At 58.0% G+C, this 19,090-nt stretch overlaps 1 protein-coding gene across 5 annotated transcripts; it reads right to left on the minus strand.

Annotated features, from left to right (window-relative positions):
- Positions 1-137: 137 nt before the first annotated feature.
- On the minus strand, positions 138-18,600 carry LAT2 (linker for activation of T cells family member 2). Of its 5 annotated transcripts, none has more exons than XM_023556028.2 (13): positions 18,438-18,574; positions 13,808-13,921; positions 13,348-13,417; positions 11,017-11,060; positions 10,784-10,844; positions 10,501-10,538; positions 10,159-10,194; positions 10,030-10,060; positions 9,471-9,526; positions 8,579-8,649; positions 8,179-8,247; positions 7,763-7,866; positions 138-3,387 (listed from the first exon to the last, which is right to left on the minus strand). In XM_023556028.2, the coding sequence occupies exons 2-12, from the start codon at positions 13,899-13,901 to the stop codon at positions 7,807-7,809; spliced, it is 630 nt and encodes a 209-aa protein (XP_023411796.1). In that variant the 5' UTR covers positions 13,902-13,921; positions 18,438-18,574; the 3' UTR covers positions 138-3,387; positions 7,763-7,806. The 5 variants fall into 5 exon arrangements, with proteins under 5 accessions (XP_023411796.1, XP_023411797.1, XP_023411795.1 ...); XM_023556029.2 differs by having other exon boundaries at positions 8,584-8,649; positions 13,348-13,387; positions 18,438-18,569; XM_023556027.2 differs by having other exon boundaries at positions 8,584-8,649; positions 18,438-18,569.
- Positions 18,601-19,090: the final 490 nt, after the last annotated feature.

The following is a 19,090-nucleotide window of genomic DNA, read 5'->3' on the forward strand; positions in this document are numbered from 1 at the left end:
CAGGGTTCTGGGAACTGCAGGGGCGACGAGCCCTTCCCAAGGGGACGCAGAGTGAGCGCAGGGGAACCCCAGCCAGGGCACCTTCCCTGCTGTGTACCATGTGTGCCACTGGCTTTAGAACCGCCCCCGCCAGTGAATTTTATATTAGTTCGTAGAGTTGCTTTTCTCGGGGAGGTTTTTTTTTTTTCTTTTTTTAATTATGAAAAATTTCAGGTGTATAGAGAAGTTGTTGTTAGCTGTTGTCCGGTCAGCCCTGACTCATGGTGGCCTCGTGCACAATGGAACGAAACACTGCCCAGTCCTGCACCATCCCCATGACTGGTTGTGATCAGATTGTGTGATCCATAGGGCTTTTCATTAGCTGATTTTCAGAAGTAGATTGCCAGGCCTTTCTGCCCAGTCCATCTGAGTCTAGAAACTCCCCTGAAACCTGTTCAGCTTCAGAGCAGCACCCAAACTTCCACAGACAGATGGGTGGCAGCTGTGCATGCGATAATGCTGGCCGGGAAGCCCAGTCTCCCCCACGGAAGGGAAGACCCACCACCTTCTACGTAGAAGCAGATATGGCGAGCCCGTCAGTCTTCATCATTCACCTGCAGCAGCTTCATCAGCATGTGACCCCCTTGTTTTCCTGTGTATTCCCACCACCCAGTCCAGCTCCCAGGTCATTTTAAAATGATGCTTTTAAGGGGAGGGAGGTGACATGCCTTCCATGACTGGTGGCCTCATGTCTAAAGCTTTGATTGGCAGCACACTCGTGTGTCATGCTGGTGTCCCCCGCCCTGTGGGCTTCCGGAGGTATGGCCGCACGCCCTCCTCTGCGGGTAGTGCCGGGGCAGCCGGGCCGGCCACCTGCTTCCCTCTTGTCCCTTCCACTCCCAGCCCCAGCTTTGTTTGGAGCAACAGGGACCTGCTAGCATTCCTGCTTAGTGCCATTCCTCCTGGGTAGGCTCGGTCACCTCCCAGACTGCATTGTTGAGCAGGGACACAAAGTGGACCCGGGAAGTGCTCCAAGATTCCTCGCATTTTGAGTTAGGGTCTTAATTAAGAGGAAAAAAATTAAGTTCCTCAAAAATTGCAAGGTAATGTTTTACAGAATACTTTCACATAATTCTAAGTCTTCGATTTTTTTAATCTTGAGCCTCACAGTCCCAGTGAGGTGAAGGAATGATGTTCTCTCTAAGAATACAAGGCCCAGAGAGGGGTCTTGGATCCAACAGCCTGCAACCACAGAGCCAGTACTCCTGGGGTTTTATCTCCAGAGCTGGTGGCGGTAATCACCACAACCCAACACTTAGCCTTGCTTTAGGGTCTCTTACCTCTGAGCTTGTGGGGTTAGGACTTAAGTGTGTGAAGTGACCAGTGGCCAACAGTTGTGTTCTGGATGGGTTTTTTTCTTTTTGCATTTTTGAACTTGTGGCATTAACCTCTCATGGAAAGATTTGGTGGGGCATCCTGGAAGGGTGCTAGGCTTGGGGACCAGGTTGCTGTCCCAGCCCTACCTCTGGGCTTCAGGTCCCTTTTGTTAAACAGGAGGCTTGACCTGGATTACCTTAAAAGGCCTGCGGTGTGATGGATCGATTCTATATGGCCCGTATAGCCATGGTCTTAAAACTCCCACCAAATGATTGGGCAGGACTATGCAAATAAGTGCGTGTGGCCCACCAAGGAGGTTGGATAGCTTGTGAATGATGCAAATAAGGTACCTGGCACCCTTGTGGGCGTGGACAATGCAGGCTGTATGGAACCCTAACAAGGGGGTTGGTCAGTTTTGCCATCCACCAGGCTTAAAATGAGCCATCCCAGAGGTGGACAGGGGGGACCTGATTACCACCGAGAAGAAGAGATGGGAGCTGAGCACATTCTTTGGACCTGGGGCCCCTGTGCTGAGAACCTCCTAGACCCAGGAGACAGAGGTATAACACCAGAGACAGCGCAGGACAACAAGAAGAGTTGGCAAGTGTGGCTGAGAACCAGCAACAGCAGAACCGGGAGACCAACAGGAGACGGCGTCGTGGGCTTCCCAGCCCACAGAGTGAGAGCTGAGCACCTTTGGGCAGGAGGTTTGCTGACAGGGCATTTATCAGTGGAGCAAAAGAGCTTTGTAACACTTGCCTGAGCAGGGCAGAGTCCGGGTCAGCGTAAGGGGCCCAAGGAGCCGAGGGCTGAGAGGCCAAGGGCCAGGGGGAGGCCTGCTGTGGGTGTGGCTGCGAAGCTGTCCTGACTGAAGAACTGTATCCTGAGTTGTTCCTGATCCTAAATCGTAGCCTAATATTAACCCCATAATCGTGAGTCCTGTGTGGCTATTACAGTGAAGTATTGCACCCAGAGGAGTAGAGAGTGCCGTCGGCGGGGCGGCTGGTGTCAGAACATGGTGACGAGAGGAGGCACGTCTGCCTGCACCTCACAGGAGTCAGCCTGGGGCTGTGGGTGCTGAAAATTCTCTCTCCTCCCCGCTGTGAAGCACCACAATGTTTTACAGGCCCCTCTCCGCCTCTCAGTCTGGTTTTTCACACGAGACAGGAAAGCAGACACAGGAGAACGACTGCCCTTAAACTGAAGGGGTTTATTGACAGGCTTAGGCTGAGGCACTTTCTTTTCCTGACTGGCTTTTCTGACTCAGGATGGTCCCATGGGCCCTGCCCGTCCCCTGGGACAGTCACATTACTGCCCAGTCAGCCAGCCCGGGGCGGAGGGGATTTTGGGGCAACTGTAGGGGATTCCCTCCTGGTCCAGGGGCCTTGGCCACTGTCCGACCGCCGCCTCCCAGGACTGTGATGTGCATTTTGACCACAGAAATGTTTCCACTGAAGGGACACGGCGCAACAAAAGATGCTTATAGTTGCATTTCCTGAGTGTTCTGAGGCGTAAAGACAAGAGGGCCCCACAAAGGGCAAAGGAGAAAAAGGGCTCCCCCAAATTAATCTGCCGAAATAAGTCCGTGTAATGCTTTGTAAGAGATAAAGTAGACAAAAATCTCTGACCTTAAGTGTAGGGTATGAAATACGACCCCACCTGCATAAGTTACTGTACAAGCTTATCGGCCACTAGGAAGTGCCAGCAACCGGTATCAACGATCAACTTGGGATCCAAATCCAAAGCAAAAAAGGACAGGAATACCAGCGTTGTAGGATGTCTTAGGTAGGGATGGCCGACGCTGCTTGCCCTCCTGGCATCAGATCACAGCGGAAACCGCATTTCCCTCCGCGCCGCTCCAGCCCTGCCCGGGGACGCCCAGGTCAGGGGTGCTGCCCACGGCCAGACGGCGCCCCTTCCAGAGCGATGCGGCTGGGTGTCTAAACCTGAGCAGTTGTGGGAAGGTGATCCTCGAGAGGCAGCAGGCAGTCCTGTGAGCTCTGCATTGTCCTTTGCTCTTGGCCGTGGCTCCTGCGACGCAGCAAAAGAGAGTTTGTTAAAAGGAAAAGGTTTGCCACTGCTGGGATTTTATTCCCTCAGCACTGGAGCACCGGGCTGGGGGTGGGGAGGGAGGCAGAGCAGGTGCTACCCAGCGGCCCCCAGCATTCAGCTGCCCCCCTGCGGCGGCTGAGGAGAGAACCCGCCATCACACAGCCTTGACCTGAGTTTCTTACTCCAGCCGCTTCTGCTTTCAGTCTGAAGTCTGAACTGTACCCCTGATCTTGGCAGAGGCTCTGGGGGTTCTGCCTGTACCTAGTGCAGGCACTTCTGCAGAAGGGCTGGTGGTCTTTCTTGAACGTGCCCTAGGCCAGGGCGTACATCTTCAAGATCCGTCCTTTCACATCATATATAGACAGTACCTACAAGTTTTCCCAAGTGCTGTCTTCTGCTTGATGGACTCAGCTCAAGAGTCTTCTGTCGTACTTACTGATAGCCCTTCAAATTAGAACACAGCGGCTGGGCCACTCCAGTGTTCTCCTAGGGCCCACTAGGGATGCTCGAATGTGGGGTCAGGCCCTTCTCTGCCTGGATGAGATTCAAGAGGTAAATGGTTCAATCCTGCCATAGCCTGGGAGTCCCTGGTTAAGCACTCAACTACTAATCAAAAGGCTGGCAGTTTGAATCCACCCAGCAGCACCTCAGAAGGCCTGGCTTCTGAAAAATTAGCCACTGAAAGCCCTGTGGAGCGGAGTTCTACTCTGTACGCACAGCATCGCCGTGAGTGGGGCTGCTAGTTTGTTGGTTTGTTTTTGGTTGCCATAGCCTGACTCTACTATGTCACTTCTGTCAGCACGTGGTATGCTGCAATTGAGTTCATCTCAAGGACCTTCACAGTCCCCACTAAAGTGAAACTTCAGAATGATCTCTACTTCCCATCTTTGACTCCTCTCCTGTCTTCTTTGGAATGCAAACAGGCCTTTCCCGCCGCTACTCACCCAGCCAGCTTGGGTCACCAGCCCTCATCGCGGCCACCTCTTGGCTGCACTTACTCTCACCTTCTCTGAAGCTCTGTCCTTGACCCCAGGACACTTCCCCTGCTGACTTCACACCTGGCTGACGGCTCTGCACGTGGGAGGGCCCGGAGCTCAGTGCTTGAGCCTTTTCTCTCTCTGGTTTCTCTGCCTTTCCATACCGTCATGTCTCCAGCCTGAACCCCCAACTCCAGGCTCGGATATCTAGCTGCCTGCTTCCTGTTTCCACCCGGGTGTCTGGCAGCCATCTATTTCATACTTTGTTGTTGTTGTTGGGTGCCGTCGAGTCCGTTCCAACTCATAGTGACCTTACATACAACAGAACAAAACACTGCCCGGTCCTGCGCCATCCTTACAATCGTTGTTATACTTGAGCCCGTTGTTACAGCCACTGTGTCAGTCCATCTCGTTGAGGGTCTTGCTGTTTTCCACTGACCTTGTATTTTACCAAGCATGATGTCCTTCTCCAGGGACTGACCCCTCCTGACAACATGTCCAAAGTATGTAGGATGCAGTCTCGCCATCCTTGCTTCTAAGGAGCACTCTGGTTGTACTTCTTCCAAGACAGATCTGTTCATTCTTTTGGCAGTCCATGGTATATTCAATATTCTTCGCCAACACCATAATTCAAAGGTGTCAATTCTTTAGTCTTCCTTATTCATTGTCCAGCTTTCACATGCATATGATGTGATTGAAAATACCATGGCTTGGGTCAGGTGCATCTTAGTCTTCAAGGTGACACCTTTGCCCTTCAACACTTTAAAGAGGTCCATTGCAGCAGATTTGCCCAATGCAACGTGTCTTTTCATTTGTTGACTGCTGCTTCCATGGCTGTTGATTGTGGATCCAAGTAAAATGAAATCCTGGACAACTTCAGTCTTTTCTCTGTTTATTGTGATGTTGCCCATTGGTCCAGTTGTGAGGATTTTTGTTTTCTTTATGTTGAGATGTAATCCATACTGAAGGCTGTGGTCTTTGATCTTCATTAGTGAGTGCTTCAAGTCCTCTTCACTTTCAGCAAGCAAGGTTGTGTCATCTGCATATTGCAGGTTGTTAATGAGTCTTCCTCCAGTCCTGATGCCCCATTCTTCTTCATATAGTCCAGCTTCTTGTATTATTTGCTCAGCATACAGATTGACTAGGTATGGTGAAAGGGTACAACCTTGATCCACACCTTTCCTGACTTTAAACCATGCAGTATCCCCTTGTTTTGTCCGAACTGTCTCTTGATCTATGTACAGTGTTCTGGAATTCCCATTGTTTGCAATGTTATCCATAATTTGTTATCATCCACACAGTTGAATGCCTTAGCATAGTCAATAAAACACAGGTAAACATCTCTCTGGTATTCTCTGCTTTCAGCCAGGATCCATCTGACATCACCAATGAGATCCCTGGTTCCATGTCCTCTTCTAAATCCGGCCTGAATTTCTGGCAGTTCCCTGTTGATATACTGCTGCAGCCGCTTTTGAATGATCTTCAGCAAAATTTTGCTTGCATGTGATATTAATCAATAATTTTTGCATTCAGTTGGATGACCGTTCTTGGGAATAGGCATAAATATGGATCTCTTCCAGTTAGTCGGCCAGGTAGTTCTCCCCCAGATTTCTCGGCATAGACAAGTGAGCGCTTCCAGCACTGCATCCATTTGTTGAAATATCTCAGCTGGTATTCGGTCAATTCCTGGAGTCCTGTTTTTTTTCACCAACGTCTTCAGTGCAGCCTGGACTCCTTCCTAAAGTACCATCGGTTCCTGATCATATGCTGCCTCCTGAAATGGCTGAATGTCGACCCGTTCTTTTTGGTACGGTGACTCTGTGTCCAAGTGTCACCTGGCCTCCCCACCAACCATGCTGCACCTCTCTCTGTCCACATCCCAGGGGCCGACAGTGTCCTTCGGTGCTCAGGTGAAAGGTGCGGTCACCCTCAACTCCTCTGTCCCAGCTCACAGCCAGCACAGTGGGAAGTGCTGTGGGCTCTGCCTTCCATGTGCACCCGGTGCACTTCTCCCAGCTGCATCGCGTCCGCCCCGCACCAGGGTCCTGTCACAGTTTTCCCGAATCGGAGCCTTCACTTCCTTCCTGCTGTCCCGTGTTCATTTCTCAGCCCGTGAGCCTTAAAAGCACGGAGTCACTCTTCATTTCAAACCTCCCGATGCCGCCCCTTCTCCCTCAGAAAACACCAGGTCTCCATGCCCGCCTCCTGCCTCAGGGCCTGTGCTGTTCCCCTGCCTGGAACACCTTTCCCCAGAGGGGTGAGCAAGGGGCTCAGGCAGAAGGAAGGGCGTTTCGGTGACGACACTGCGTCTCTCCTTCCTGCCTTACTTATCTTCACGGGTGGCGTAGTGGTTAAGTACCACAGCTGCTAACCAAGAGGTCAGCAAGTCCGAATCGGCCAGGCGCTCCTTGGAAACTCTATGGGGCAGTTCTACTCAGTCCTATAGGGTCGCTATGAGTTGGAATCGACTTGATGGCAATGGGTTTTTTGGGTTTCTGAACACTGGATTTACTTACTCTATTAACACTAGTATTTATGATCTCTCCCCTAAGAAGCTGAGCTCTGAGAGGTCAGGGATTCTGTGAGTTTTGTCGATTTCCATGTCCCCAGCACCTAAGCTTGCCCGTAGCAGTGCATGCCCGTGTTTGTTGAGTGAGTAAGTGAATGAAGGAATGAATGGTGGGGCTGTGGCCTCCTTGCTCTGGGCCCTGGGCTCACACTCCTGTGGCTGACTCCGTGGGGGCCCCAGGTGCACCATGACTGTGGGTCCTCCAGCCTGCCCGCTGAGGTCTGTGCCTGCCTCCTGCGTCAGCCTGTGGGCAGCCTTTCAGAAGTCTGCCTGGTCATCCTGCCTCCCAAGCAGAGGTCATGGCCTGGTGCCAGTGTCTGGCTGCTGGGCTCCTGTCCCCTCCTCCCCTCAGCCTCTCCAGAGATGTGTGCAGGACACTGAGGGCCAAGCTTGCCTGCGGGGAGCTCCTTTATACGTTTCAGCCACTTGTCGCCCGGACCTCAGTCCCCACCTCCTCCAGGCGCCTCTGATTCCTGCCTGATACCTTACCTGCAGACTCACCTAAGAGGTAGGCACCCAGAGTGCCGTTTTGCATTCTGTGGGCACACAGTGAGTGGAGAGTAGAGCTGGCGCCCCTTCACCCCACAACGCCCAGACGCCTGGCCAAGCGCTGCTGCAGGCCCCCCTGAGTCCTGCAGCAGCAGGGGCAGGCCAGGGGCCAAGCAGGCATGCTGGGGGTACCTCCCTTCTGCCTGGGATTCAGAGCCGAGAAGCAGGGTCCTAACCAGCACGCTGGTGTGCTCCCCTAGGAGACCCTGCCTTCAGCCAAACTGCTGGAACCTGGTGAGGCTGCCCCAGGAGGCTGTACCTTCCTGTGCGTCTGCTAGGTGTCCCCGGCGGCCATGACCCCATTCACATAATCCGGCTCACTGCTTCCTGACGGGGAAGGAGGTGCTTCTCTCCAGGCAAGCTCTGCAGACGGTGGCAAGTGGGTGGTCAGAGGATTCACAGGACACACCCCCCGCCATGTGCCCTGGGCACAGACTCCACAAACCAGACTGCACTGCACAGAACTTGCCATCTGTCCTGCCTCCAGGTGCGGGGACCCACCTGATGGGCACCCCACTCAGCTCCTGGGCATCACTGTGGGATTGGCTAGGCTGGCCGAGGAGGGCCTCCAAGACCAGCTCCCTCAAACCTCCAGACTCTCTCGCCCCCTCCTCCCAAGCCCCCCCTGCCAAGCCTGTTAAAGCTGACCACTGGCGAGCTCCCCCAACCACGTACCCACAGCCCTCCTGGACTCCTGCCACTGCTGGATGGACGCTGAGTTCTGGTAATCCTCAGAGCTGTCGTCTGTATTAGGGCAAACACAGGGGCCATGGGGGTGGCTGCAACGATTCCTCAGGGCCCCCCTAAAGGTATCCTGCCCTTGTGCGGGGCAGCCAATGAGGGAAGGGGTCCCCTCAGTGCATCCCTGTCACCAGGTGCTGAGGGTACCACCCCCCAGGATCCTTGGGGCGATGCTTTATCCAAAGGCACCGGCGAAGACGCTGAGCCTTCCAGCTTCAAGGCAGCGATGCCTTTGGGCAGGGGGACTTCAACCCTCTCGGTCTGGCCTAGAGGGGGCTGCCTACGGAGGCCCGCTCCCCTGCCCACCCCTCCCCCTCGGCCAGCCTCCTCGCACCTCACCTGGCTCAGTGGCACTTCCTGGCCTGCAGATGAGCACGTTCTGGTAGGAACAGGAGTCGTCCTCCTCTGCCAGAGAGACCCCCCACTGAGCCGGCTCCCTCCTCCCTCTCTCTCAGGTGACCTGTCCTGTGGGCCCCCAGGGCCTCAGACATCCTCCCAGGGAAGCTTCCTGGTGGGTGCTGACCTGGCTCCTGCTCTGTCCTCCTGGGCACTGGGCACACAGGGGAGGGCACCACAGACAAGCTGTGCTCGGATGCAGGCCAGACTCCCTCCATGAGGCTCAGGAGTTCTTTGCCCAGGAGTCTGGCTTAGGAGCATGTCACAACGGGGAGCTGTGTCAGTGTCAAAGGGACGCCAAGAGCTGAGGGCCCCTCCTCGCCCTTCTCGGGCAGAGGGAAAGAGGCCCCTCCCTCTCCACACGGACCCCTTCCCCTACGTGGCCCAGGAAGGAGCCTGGGTTGGGAGCTGGATTCAAGCCCCAGGCCAGTGCACCCCTCAACAGGCATTCCCCACCTTTGGGCCTCAGTTTCTCCTTCTGTAAAGCTAAGGTGTTAAAGGCTTTTAGTCCCAGCTTCCTCAGAGCATGCTGGGCTTGGCATCCACCAGCAGAGCTACCCGTGGCCTGAGCCTTCCTCCCAGGCCCCAGATGTACTCCAAGGGCCTGGGGTGGGGCCCGGATGACAGCTCCTCCTCCTGCTCCCTCCCCACGGCAGCCTCCTCCACCCCCACCCCTCCCTCCTCTGCACCAGCCTCCCACTGTGGCTCATCCAGCTGCTACCACCCCACCCGAACCTGGGCCGGGCCGCCGCGCACCACCCCCCCCCCGTCCACCCAGGCTCAGTGCCCAAGCCCTTCCTCCCACCTCCCCACCTCACCCTCTTCCTCACCTTCCAGGGGCTTCTGGAATGGCTCCCAGTTGTAATAGTCCACAGTGATGGGGTCTCTGGCCAGGAAAACAGACACAGCATATGTTGTATAGCAGGCCCATGACCCAGGTGGGGACAGCATGGGAGGGTGCACTGAGTCTCTGGCTGCTCTGGCCATCAGCTCCCGGGCCCCATGGGGCTCTGCCGGCATCTCCTCACCCCGCCCCCACTCCCTCCATCCACATCCTTCAGCCCCCTGAGCCACCCTAGGGCTGGAGGGGGCTGCAGCCTGGCTGTAGCCACCTTGACTTTGTTATGAGCACGGGTCCCTGCCTGCCCTGGGCCTAGGTTTGCCCATCTGTGAAATTAGAAGACAGCCCCGAGGCTGTTCCTCCTGGGGGTTCCAGGCTTCACCTAACTTGTTTGAACAGATGACACAGGGTGAGTCTCCTCCTAGACGGCCCCCTCTTCCCAGTCCCACAAAGCTACGGCTGCCTGAGGGGAAACAGTGGGCCCAGAGCATATTCTAGACGAAGCCAGGGCAGTGGCAGATGGGACAGGCAGAGAGAAGACTACTCACATGTAGGCAGCATCTGATTCTTGCCTGCTTCCTGCAGCGGGAGGGGAGGGTTAGGTTTGAACTGGGCTGTGGTCCCAGCCCGGCCCACCACCCTGCCCACCACCCTGCCCACTCCCGGAGCTTGTCTACCTTTGCTGAAGTTCTGGTACCTGGGGGATGCAGACCCTGGAAGGAAGACCAGGCTAATTTTTCTCCTCTCCTTGGCCTACCCCTGCCCAGCTGGCCAAGGGCTCTGGCCCCTGAGGAGGCGAGGTGCCCCAGCCTTCACCGCTTTGTCTCTGTCTGCCAGGCCAGCTCCATGGCCCTCCTGGCCCAGCCCAGTGTCTCCCCTGAGAAGGCCTCCCTGTCAGGCCTGTGATCCCCGGCTCCCCAGGCTTCCCCTGACAGTACCTGTCCCACCAGGTATTTACCTGTCTCAGCAGCACCTCAGCTAGGCCTGCCCCTGCCCCACCCGTGTGGGGGGTCACTCACCCTCGACGCCGGGGGAGAATTGCAGCAGCTTGTCCTTCCTGCAGGGACAGGGGTAGAGACAGGGTGAAAGAGGTGCCGGGGGGTAGGCCCCAAGGCTTCCGAAGGCCCAGGCATCACCTCACAGCCTTCCTGGTGGGGCTCTCAAAACCTATCACTAAGACTCGGAGAGGAATTGAGGTCTTGGCCTGGGCTCAGCCAGGTGGGGGCCCCCAGGACCCTCCTTCTTGTCCCCTCTGTGGGGCTGTGACCTTTTCAGGGCCCAGGACAGGGAGCTTGTTCCTACCTGGTTTGTGCTGAATCAGGGGCTGAGTCCAGCGCGGAGCCTGGCCATGCCTGCCTGGCCACTGCAAAGGGCAAGGGGGGTTTTAGCCAGCCCCCAGCCCACCCAGCTGGTGTAGCCCTGCCACCCCCTTACCCCACCAGATCTGGCCCACAGCTGTGGGGAGATGGGGACAGAAGGGACCTAGACGTGGCCGCCCCCAGCCCCGAGCCAGCCTGGGCCCTTCAGGGACTCACAGGAATAGGTCCGAGTTACTGCAAAGCTCTGTTGATTCTCTTGTCTGGAAACACAGGGGCTATGATGAGCCAGGGCCTGGCCTCCCCCAGCACAGGAGACAGGGGACAGGAGAGATGGACAAACAGAGACAAGGAACAGAGAGGGGAGGGATGGACCAGGTCGAGGCGGAAAGGAGGGCCCCTCCTGATACCCCAGTTCTCTGGACCGCTGCCTTTCCTGCTTACTGGGTGCCCAGCCTTCACATGGCTAGCCAGACCCACCCCCAATGTGGCCCACCCTGCCTGAGGTCTCAGGCCCCCTGGAGACAGTTGGGAGGGGTCTGTGGACAGGGTTAGGAGGCAGCCCTGAGGTCCAGGGTGTGAGGGCGGCTGAAGAGGTCTCTGAGCCTGGCCCCTTGCTCACGGACCCATCTGTGACTTGGGAAAATGATTTCAACCTGGAAGGACAAAGAGACCTTCCCCCATCCCCAGGGAGTATCTAACATTCCCAAGGGAACACACCCTTCTTGGGATATTCAAACACACCATTTATTCCCAAATAACCTTTTTTTCCCTTCCTCCCTTCCTTCTTTTTACTGCCTGGAATACAGAGATGAGGGCTGGAGCTCTAGCTGCCATCTTGGACCAGGAAGTGTCCTTAAGAACAGAAGTCATACACTCAGGATTGAGTAGACTAGCTCATCAATAAAGGTCTCTGGGCCTCCCTAGGACCAGAACGGGCAGATGTGGCCTGGCCCTCCAGGAGATCCTGAGGAACCAGAGGTAGGGGTGACCTGATTTAGGAGGGATGCCCTAAATCCACAGAAGGGAATCAGGCATGGCTTCCTGGAAGAGGTGATGTAGGAGCTGGGCCTGGTGTACACAGTGGCTGCTTCATGCAGTCTAGTGGGACTGAACCAACAGAGGTGGGACTTGGAGAGGCAAGAAAGGCGTTTCAGGGAGGGGAGCAGCCCCAGGCCCCCTCCCGCCTCCTCCCGCACAAGGAGGTCTAGACTCTGGCCCTGACAGTCGATTGCTGTAATGTCAGCGAGAGCCTGGAGTCACAGGGACCGAGAGAGGTGGGAGAGCTGAAGGGCGTGGGAGCACCAGGGGGGCTCAGCTTGCCCCTCACGGAGGTCGTGAGCAACTGGGCCAGAGGGACAAGTGGCCAAAAAAGCCGGGGAAAGGTTCAGCCCTGGCCCCAGGTGTGGGTAGGGATGAGAAGATTCTATTTTCAAATCTCATTGTGGTTTTTCAGTTACAGAAGGAAATAAAAGAGGATGTGTGTGTTTGTACTGGGTGCCTGCCTGCCTGAGCGTGCACACGAGTGCACGTGAAAAGTGCACGCATGAGCATGTGCGTGTGAACGCCTGTGTGGGTAAGTGTGCACACAGCTGAGCATGTGCACAGGGGTGAGCATGTGTGTGTGTGTGTGAGCACACGTGAGCGAGCGTGGGGGCATGGTCTCCCTGCCCGCCATCAGTCCCTCTCTTGCTCACTAAAAGGACACATGGTTGCTGCCCTTGTCCTGGGTTGTCCTTGGGCTTCAGCCTCCAGCCTGAAGTGTCAGTACAGCTCACTGCTCTGGGCTCACAGGGTCCACTGCCTGGGAGTGCCGGGACTCCGCTCCACCTGGGGTCAGTGATCCCCTCTTGCCACTTCCGCTCCCTACCTCTCTGCTCCTGCTCCACGTCAGCCCCTGCTCCCCAGACCCCTGAGTCTCCCCTTGCCCTCTCAACAATGGCCTGGGGCTCTCCCTGGCAGTCCAGGTCCTGCTGGGCCTCAGCCTTGAGTCTCACAAGACACACCTACTCCCAGCCACCTCGCCCCTGAAGGCAGGTGTCCAGCCTCTCCCTGAGATGCTTTCTTCACCCTTTTCTCCTTCAATATCCTTCCCATCTCCTCCTGGTCCCCCAAGGGACACACCCACATCCGGGGGAGTCTGGGATACTTGTCACATCTTGCTCTGCACTGAGGGTCTCTGTAGGGAGCCCGTGAGCGGGGATTCTTCCGTGTGCCCTAGCACTCGGTCAGCAGCTCTCCTGGGAGCAGCAACCAGGCTGGGATCAGAGGGAGGCCGAGGCCACAGGCGGCCTGGATTTCTGGAGAGCCTCCAGGGCAAGATGGAGAAGCGGCTGTCTACCAGACTGGGCGCCTTCTCTCAGAGGTCCTCCCTGACCCCAGGCCGGGGCCCCTTCCCTCTCTCTTCTGACTGCTCGGGACCCACTGGGGCCTGGCGTGGAGGAGGCAGCAGTAAAGAGTTGAGGGAAGGAGTGCTTGGAGATGCCCTCGGCACCCACGCCAGAGCACACAAATACACCCAGGACTGGCAGGGGCGCGGAGGCAACTCACAGGCTTCTCTGCTCGTAGATTTTCTCGGGCTTCTTCATACCTGCAAGGACACGCCCAGGGTAGCAAGGTCCTGGTGGTGGGTGGGGGACGGAGGCTGAGGCCCCTCACCTGGTCCCCGGTACCCTCTGCACCCCTTACAGGGCCCCAGCTGAGCAGCCCATGGCTGTGGGCTGCTGACATTGGAAAGTTGCCTGCTCGCCATTTATTAGGAGAGGTGCCTGGAGAAGGTGGATGTTGTGGACAGCCCTGCCTCCCCTCCACAGTCCAGGCCAAGCCCAAAGCAAAACCCCAGCCCCAACACCCACTCTCTGCAGAGGGCTGTTTAGAGCCCCCCCAGCCACCCTGAAGGGGTCTCTCCCCTGCCTCATGAGGCTCACAGACTGCCCCTTCCAGCCCCGGCCAGGTCTCTGCCTGACAGGGTCTTTTCCGCCTCTCTGTGACCCTACCTCCCCACCCTTACCTGGACGGGAGCACCGCACACACAGGCTGGCTGCCACCCCCAGCAGCAGCAGCAGCAGCACCGCCGTCCACAGCAGCTCCAGCTCTGTGCTCATGTCTGCTCCCAGCAGCCTTCCTGCAGGGTGCAGGTGGGGGCCGTGAGCGAGGGACCGCGGGCCTACTGGCAGCCCCTGCCTGGCTTCCCCATGCTCAGGTTTCTCACCCGCACTATCCCTGACAGCCCAACAGCTGAGTCCTGTTCCCTCCCTGCTCCTGGGGCCAGGCCTGAACCTGCCCTGTCCCCATCTGATCCCAAACGGCACCCCGCCCCATCACCAATGCTTGGTCATTGCTGGAAGGTTCTGGGTCCACCGGACAGCAGTACATGCACACACACAGTCCACTGTCTCTCACTTAATCCATGTGAACCATGTGAATGCCCTTAGAGGGAGAGGTTCACCCATTTCACAAACAGACAAATGGAGGCTGGAGACCCCACAGCTGCCGACTGGAAAGACAGGATTTAAACCCAGGCCTGCTGACCCCAGTTCTGGCTCGGTCCACCACCTCCCACCACCTCCTGTAAACCCAACCTTGCTCCCCGAGGTCTGTGTCCTGGCCCTTCTGCACAGGAGCCCCCCACTCTCCCTCGGGCTTAGGGTTCTTTTCTGCTCCTATTCATGGCCTCCTGGGGGACCTGGGAAGGTGGTTTCCTAAACCCCTGAGTGTCCTCCTGTCATGGGGCTGGGAGGTCAAGAGGCTTCCCAGGGGCCTGAGAGGGTAAGCCTGAGGGTGGGCCCAGGTCTGAGGAGCAAGAGCGTCAGAACAGAGGCTGCCATGGTGGCTTGGGTGAGATGGTGGGGAGAAGGCCTGGGGTGAAGAGGCCCTGGACACCGGGCTGTGTGGGGCCACAGCCTGGTCAGTGACTGTAATGCAAGGCCTCAGGGGAGCCATGTGTACCCAGCGCAGGGTGGCCTGGGAAGGGAGCACAGCCACTGTCCAGTGGACTCCATGAGGAACTCTCAGCTACAGAGACTCAGCCTTCTTGCAATGACTGGGAGGCAGCTGAGGGCAGCGAGGCCTGGAGGGGCACTCGTGGAACCTTCACTACTGAGCACCTGTCTTCGCTCACCTGTCTTCCTGCCTCCACCACCTGTGAGGAGGTTTATCTCCCCCTCTTACAGCTGGGGGAAGCAGGGCTTGGAGAGGGCACAGGGCATACTCAGGGTGAGAAGGGGGGCTTCATACTGCCCGCCTCCTGCTTCGGGTTCCTGTTAAACACCATTCAGGCCCCCGAGGCCTCAGCTGGGCCCTGGCTGCCTTGCTCGTCAGCTCTGTGGCCTTTGGCAGGTCTCAGACACTCTGAGCTTCCAGAACCTCTGCAGGGGAGAAAGGCTGGCCCCAAGGCTGTGGTAATGACACTGCACCACCTCAGAGTGTGGAGCCACGGTCGGGGCCGTCAGGACAGAGCGCTGAGCCACGGTCGGGGCCGTCAGGACAGAGCGCTGAGCCACGGTCGGGGCCGTCAGGACAGAGCGCTGAGCCACGGTCGGGGCCCTCAGGACACAGCGCTGAGCCACGGTCGGGGCCGTCAGGACACAGCGCTGAGCCATGGTTGGGGGACCTCAGGACAGAGCACTGAGCCACAGGGCCGTCAGGACAGAGCGCTGAGCCACAGTTGGGGCCGTCAGGACACAGCGCTGAGCCATGGTTGGGGGACCTCAGGACAGAGCACTGAGCCAGTCAGGGCCCTCAGGACAGAGCGCTGAGGCACGGTCGGGGCCCTCAGGACACAGCGCTGAGCCACGGTCGGGGCCCTCAGGACAGAGCGCTGAGCCACGGTCGGGGCCCTCAGGACAGAGCGCTGAGCCACGGTCGGGGCCATCAGGACATAAAGCTGAGCCACGGTCGGGGCCCTCAGGACAGAGCACTGAGCCACAGTCGGGGCCCTCAGGACAGAGCGCTGAGCCACGGTCGGGCCGTCAGGACAGAGCGCTGAGCCACGGTCGGGGCCCTCAGGACAGAGCACTGAGCCACAGTTGGGGCCCTCAGGACAGAGTGCTGAGCCACGGTCGGGCTGTCAGGACAGAGCGCTGAGCCACGGTCGGGGCCCTCAGGACAGAGCGCTGAGCCACGGTCGGGGCCCTCAGGACAGAGCGCTGAGCCACGGTCGGGGCCGTCAGGACATAAAGCTGAGCCACAGTCGGGGCCCTCAGGACAGAGCACTGAGCCACAGTCGGGGCCCTCATGACAGAGTGCTGAGCCACGGTCGGGCCATCAGGACAGAGCGCTGAGCCACTGTCAGGGCCCTCAGGACACAGCGCTGAGCCATGGTCGGGGCCGTCAGGACACAAAGCTGAGCCACAGTCGGGGCCCTCAGGACAGAGCACTAAGCCACGGTCGGGGCCCTCAGGACAGAGTGCTGAGCCACGGTCGGGCCGTCAGGACAGAGCGCTGAGCCACTGTCAGGGCCCTCAGGACATAGCGCTGAGCCACGGTTGGGGCCGTCAGGACACAGCGCTGAGCCATGGTTGGGGGACCTCAGGACACAGCACTGAGCCACAGTCGGGGCCCTCAGGACAGAGCACTGAGCCACAGTCAGGGCCGTCAGGACAGAGCGCTGAGCTACGGTCGGGGCCCTCAGGCGCACCCGCCTCTCTCACCCCCCAAAGCCAAATGAGTCAGTGGGAAGAGCAAGATTTCCTGGCCATGTGATGGGTGGCCTCCCCATAAGGAGGAAGGAAGGTCCTTGTCACCCCACAATCTCGTCTGAGGCCAGGGCACTTGGGTACACCCTAAGGCCCTTCCGCCTCTGGCGCTGGGTGAGGGGAGGGAGCCTGAGGGTGGACCTGGTCTCAGCTGTTGAATCCCAGCATGGCTGGCCTTCAGCAGTTGGGAAAAGATGGACACTCATCAGGATAGTCTGTCCTGAGGCCCAGCAAGGAGAGGAGCCATGTGAAGGGCAGCCAGGCCAGGTCAGAGCTGGCCACTGCGGTACTACTGCGGCTGCCTCATGTGCTTCCTCAGCCCCCACAGAAGGGGGGTGGGAAGCTGGTGGCCTGTGGGAACCAGGCCCTGGGTGCCCGCAGCAAACGTGGAGCAGCCCAGCCCGGAACCTGCTGACTGGACCGTACCACAGACTCACACAGGCCCGACCTGTCCCCTCGACCAACCCACAGGGGCCAAGCAGCTGGGCCTAGGATGGGCTGGGAGCTAACGAAAGCAGGCCAGAACACATGGGACCCCTCAATCCCCGGCCTTTGTGACCCCCAGCCAGCCCCCTTTCCCAAGACTCTGAGAGAGGAGGGCCACAGCTGTGCTGCAGAGCCAGGACTGACCCAGGGCTGATCCAGACCCCACGCTCCTTGCCCATTTTTCATATTAAAATTTTTAAAAACCCTAAAATATTTTTCAAAAGAGAGGCTAATTTAGGGAACACTCATATGCCCGCCCCCGGACTGAGTCCCTCTCTTACAAGGGGTTCTCAGAGCAGGTGGGCGGGTAGAACAGGGGGGAGAGGCGGTGGGCTCCCCAGGAGAGGCAGGGCCCAGCCCCAGGTGGGCCCCAAGGGGCCAGGGCGGGGCGGGGCAGGGAGGGGGCCACCGCAGCTCTGGGGCTCTGCGGCCAAAATAGCACAAAGGGAAGTGGGCAGTTTTCATATGAACAAGGCCTGCAGCTAGCAGCGGCGGGAACGGTCAGGGGCTTGGCTGGGGCTCGCTGCCAGCATCCGAGCCTCCCACCCGGAAGGGCTCCTGGGGACCATCCTGTTCAATATCCCAGTCCTCTCTACGCTGTAGATGGGGAAACTGAGGCCCAGTGAGGACAAGGGACTTGCAGAGCCAGCAGGGGTTGGAGTGAGAGGTGGCAACTGGCCTGATCTCCTCAGAAAGCTTTAGCTACCAGGCTCTGCTCTGGGCCTGTTCCGTTTTTTTCCAAATAACTCTGGGCTTCAAATGAGGCTAGCTGAGAGGCCCTATTAGTGGGGCTCAGAACCCCCAGGTGGCAAGGAGAAGGCAGGAGGGTGGGTGGTAGAGAGGTCTGGGCAGCCCTTGTCCCTGGGGGCGGTGGGGGCAATGGTGAAAGCCGGGTGGCTGGGAGCCTGACCCATCCTCCGACAGAGCCAGACACAGGGAGCCTCCCAGCCTTACAGCGGGCATCCCCATGGTGCCCCAACAGAGAGCTGGCAGGCGGGATAGGGGCTAGGTGTGTGTGTGTCGGGGCAGTGGGGTGGCAGGGCCAGGACCAGGCATGACTGCCTGGAGACTCTCACCGATCCTCCCGCAGCCCTGGGGCAGAGATGTTAGTATCCATTTTACAGATGAAAAAACTGAGGCTCATGGGCCTGGGCCTGGGCCTGCTTGGAGCCACCGTTCTGGTTTTTTAGCTGCCCCTCAGAGGTCTGGCAGTGATGGGAACCAACCTGGGGGCTTCCCTGGGCTGTGTGAGGGCAGGAAGGGGGCTGGAGCCTCAGAAAAGGTTGCCCCTCTGAGCGCCACAGGGTCTGGGGTGAGGGCCTCATAGCCAGGGGCATCCTGGCATCATTCCACCCCACCCAACAGGACCACCAAGTACTCCTGCTAGGCCAGCAGGGCCACCCCCTCCCCCGTGGGATGAGCGGGGAACAGCTCCAGACACTCCTGGGAAAAGCTTACCTGAGAGTCAGGGCTTCTCACTGCAGCCACCCCATCCTGAGCCCAGACACCTGCCTGAGCTGACGCCAATGCCAGAGACACTGACGGGCAGCAGGGGGGGTGACGGGCTTCCTGTCAGCCACTGAATCATCCCTCACACATCCGCTGCTCTGCCGGACAGGCTCTGCTATTAACAGAGAGAGGAACAGAGAGAGAGAGAGACACAGAGAGAGGGACAGAAAGAGACAGAGAGGGCGCAGAGAAAGAGAGAGAGAGGGACAGAGAGAGGAGGGGGAGACAGGCAGAGAGAGGAGGGGGAGACAGGCAGAGAGAGAGAGGGACAGAGAGACAGAGACAGAAAGAGAGGGACAGAGAGAGAGGCAGAGAGTGGGACAGCAAAAGAGAGAGAGAGGCGGAGGGAGAGAGAGAGACAGAGACAGAGAGAGGGAGAGAGAAAAACACACAAACACAGCAGAGAAAGAGAGAAAGACATGGAGAGGCACACACACTAAAAAACACATAAACACAGAGACACCCACAGAGGAAGAGAACCAGAGAGAGACACACACAGATATACAGGCAGGGAGAGACACACACACAGACAGACACATGCATGGACATACACAGAGACAGGCAGAGAGACAGAGCCCAGCTGAGATCGACCAAGAGACACA

The sequence above is a fragment of the Loxodonta africana genome, chromosome 12, assembly GCF_030014295.1.
Source record: "Loxodonta africana isolate mLoxAfr1 chromosome 12, mLoxAfr1.hap2, whole genome shotgun sequence".
In the NCBI taxonomy this organism is placed as follows: domain Eukaryota; kingdom Metazoa; phylum Chordata; class Mammalia; order Proboscidea; family Elephantidae; genus Loxodonta; species Loxodonta africana.

Bases quoted from the DNA above. Each gene is read 5' to 3' on its own strand.
- LAT2 (XM_023556027.2), bottom strand. From the start codon at position 13,901: ATGAGCACAGAGCTGGAGCTGCTGTGGACGGCGGTGCTGCTGCTGCTG. The intron at 10,061-10,158 runs GTAGACAAGCTC...CTCCCGCTGCAG, and splicing joins GTACCAGAACTTCAGCAAAG to GAAGCAGGCAAGAATCAGAT. The intron at 9,527-10,029 runs GTGAGTAGTCTT...TTTCCTGGCCAG, and splicing joins GAATCAGATGCTGCCTACAT to AGACCCCATCACTGTGGACT.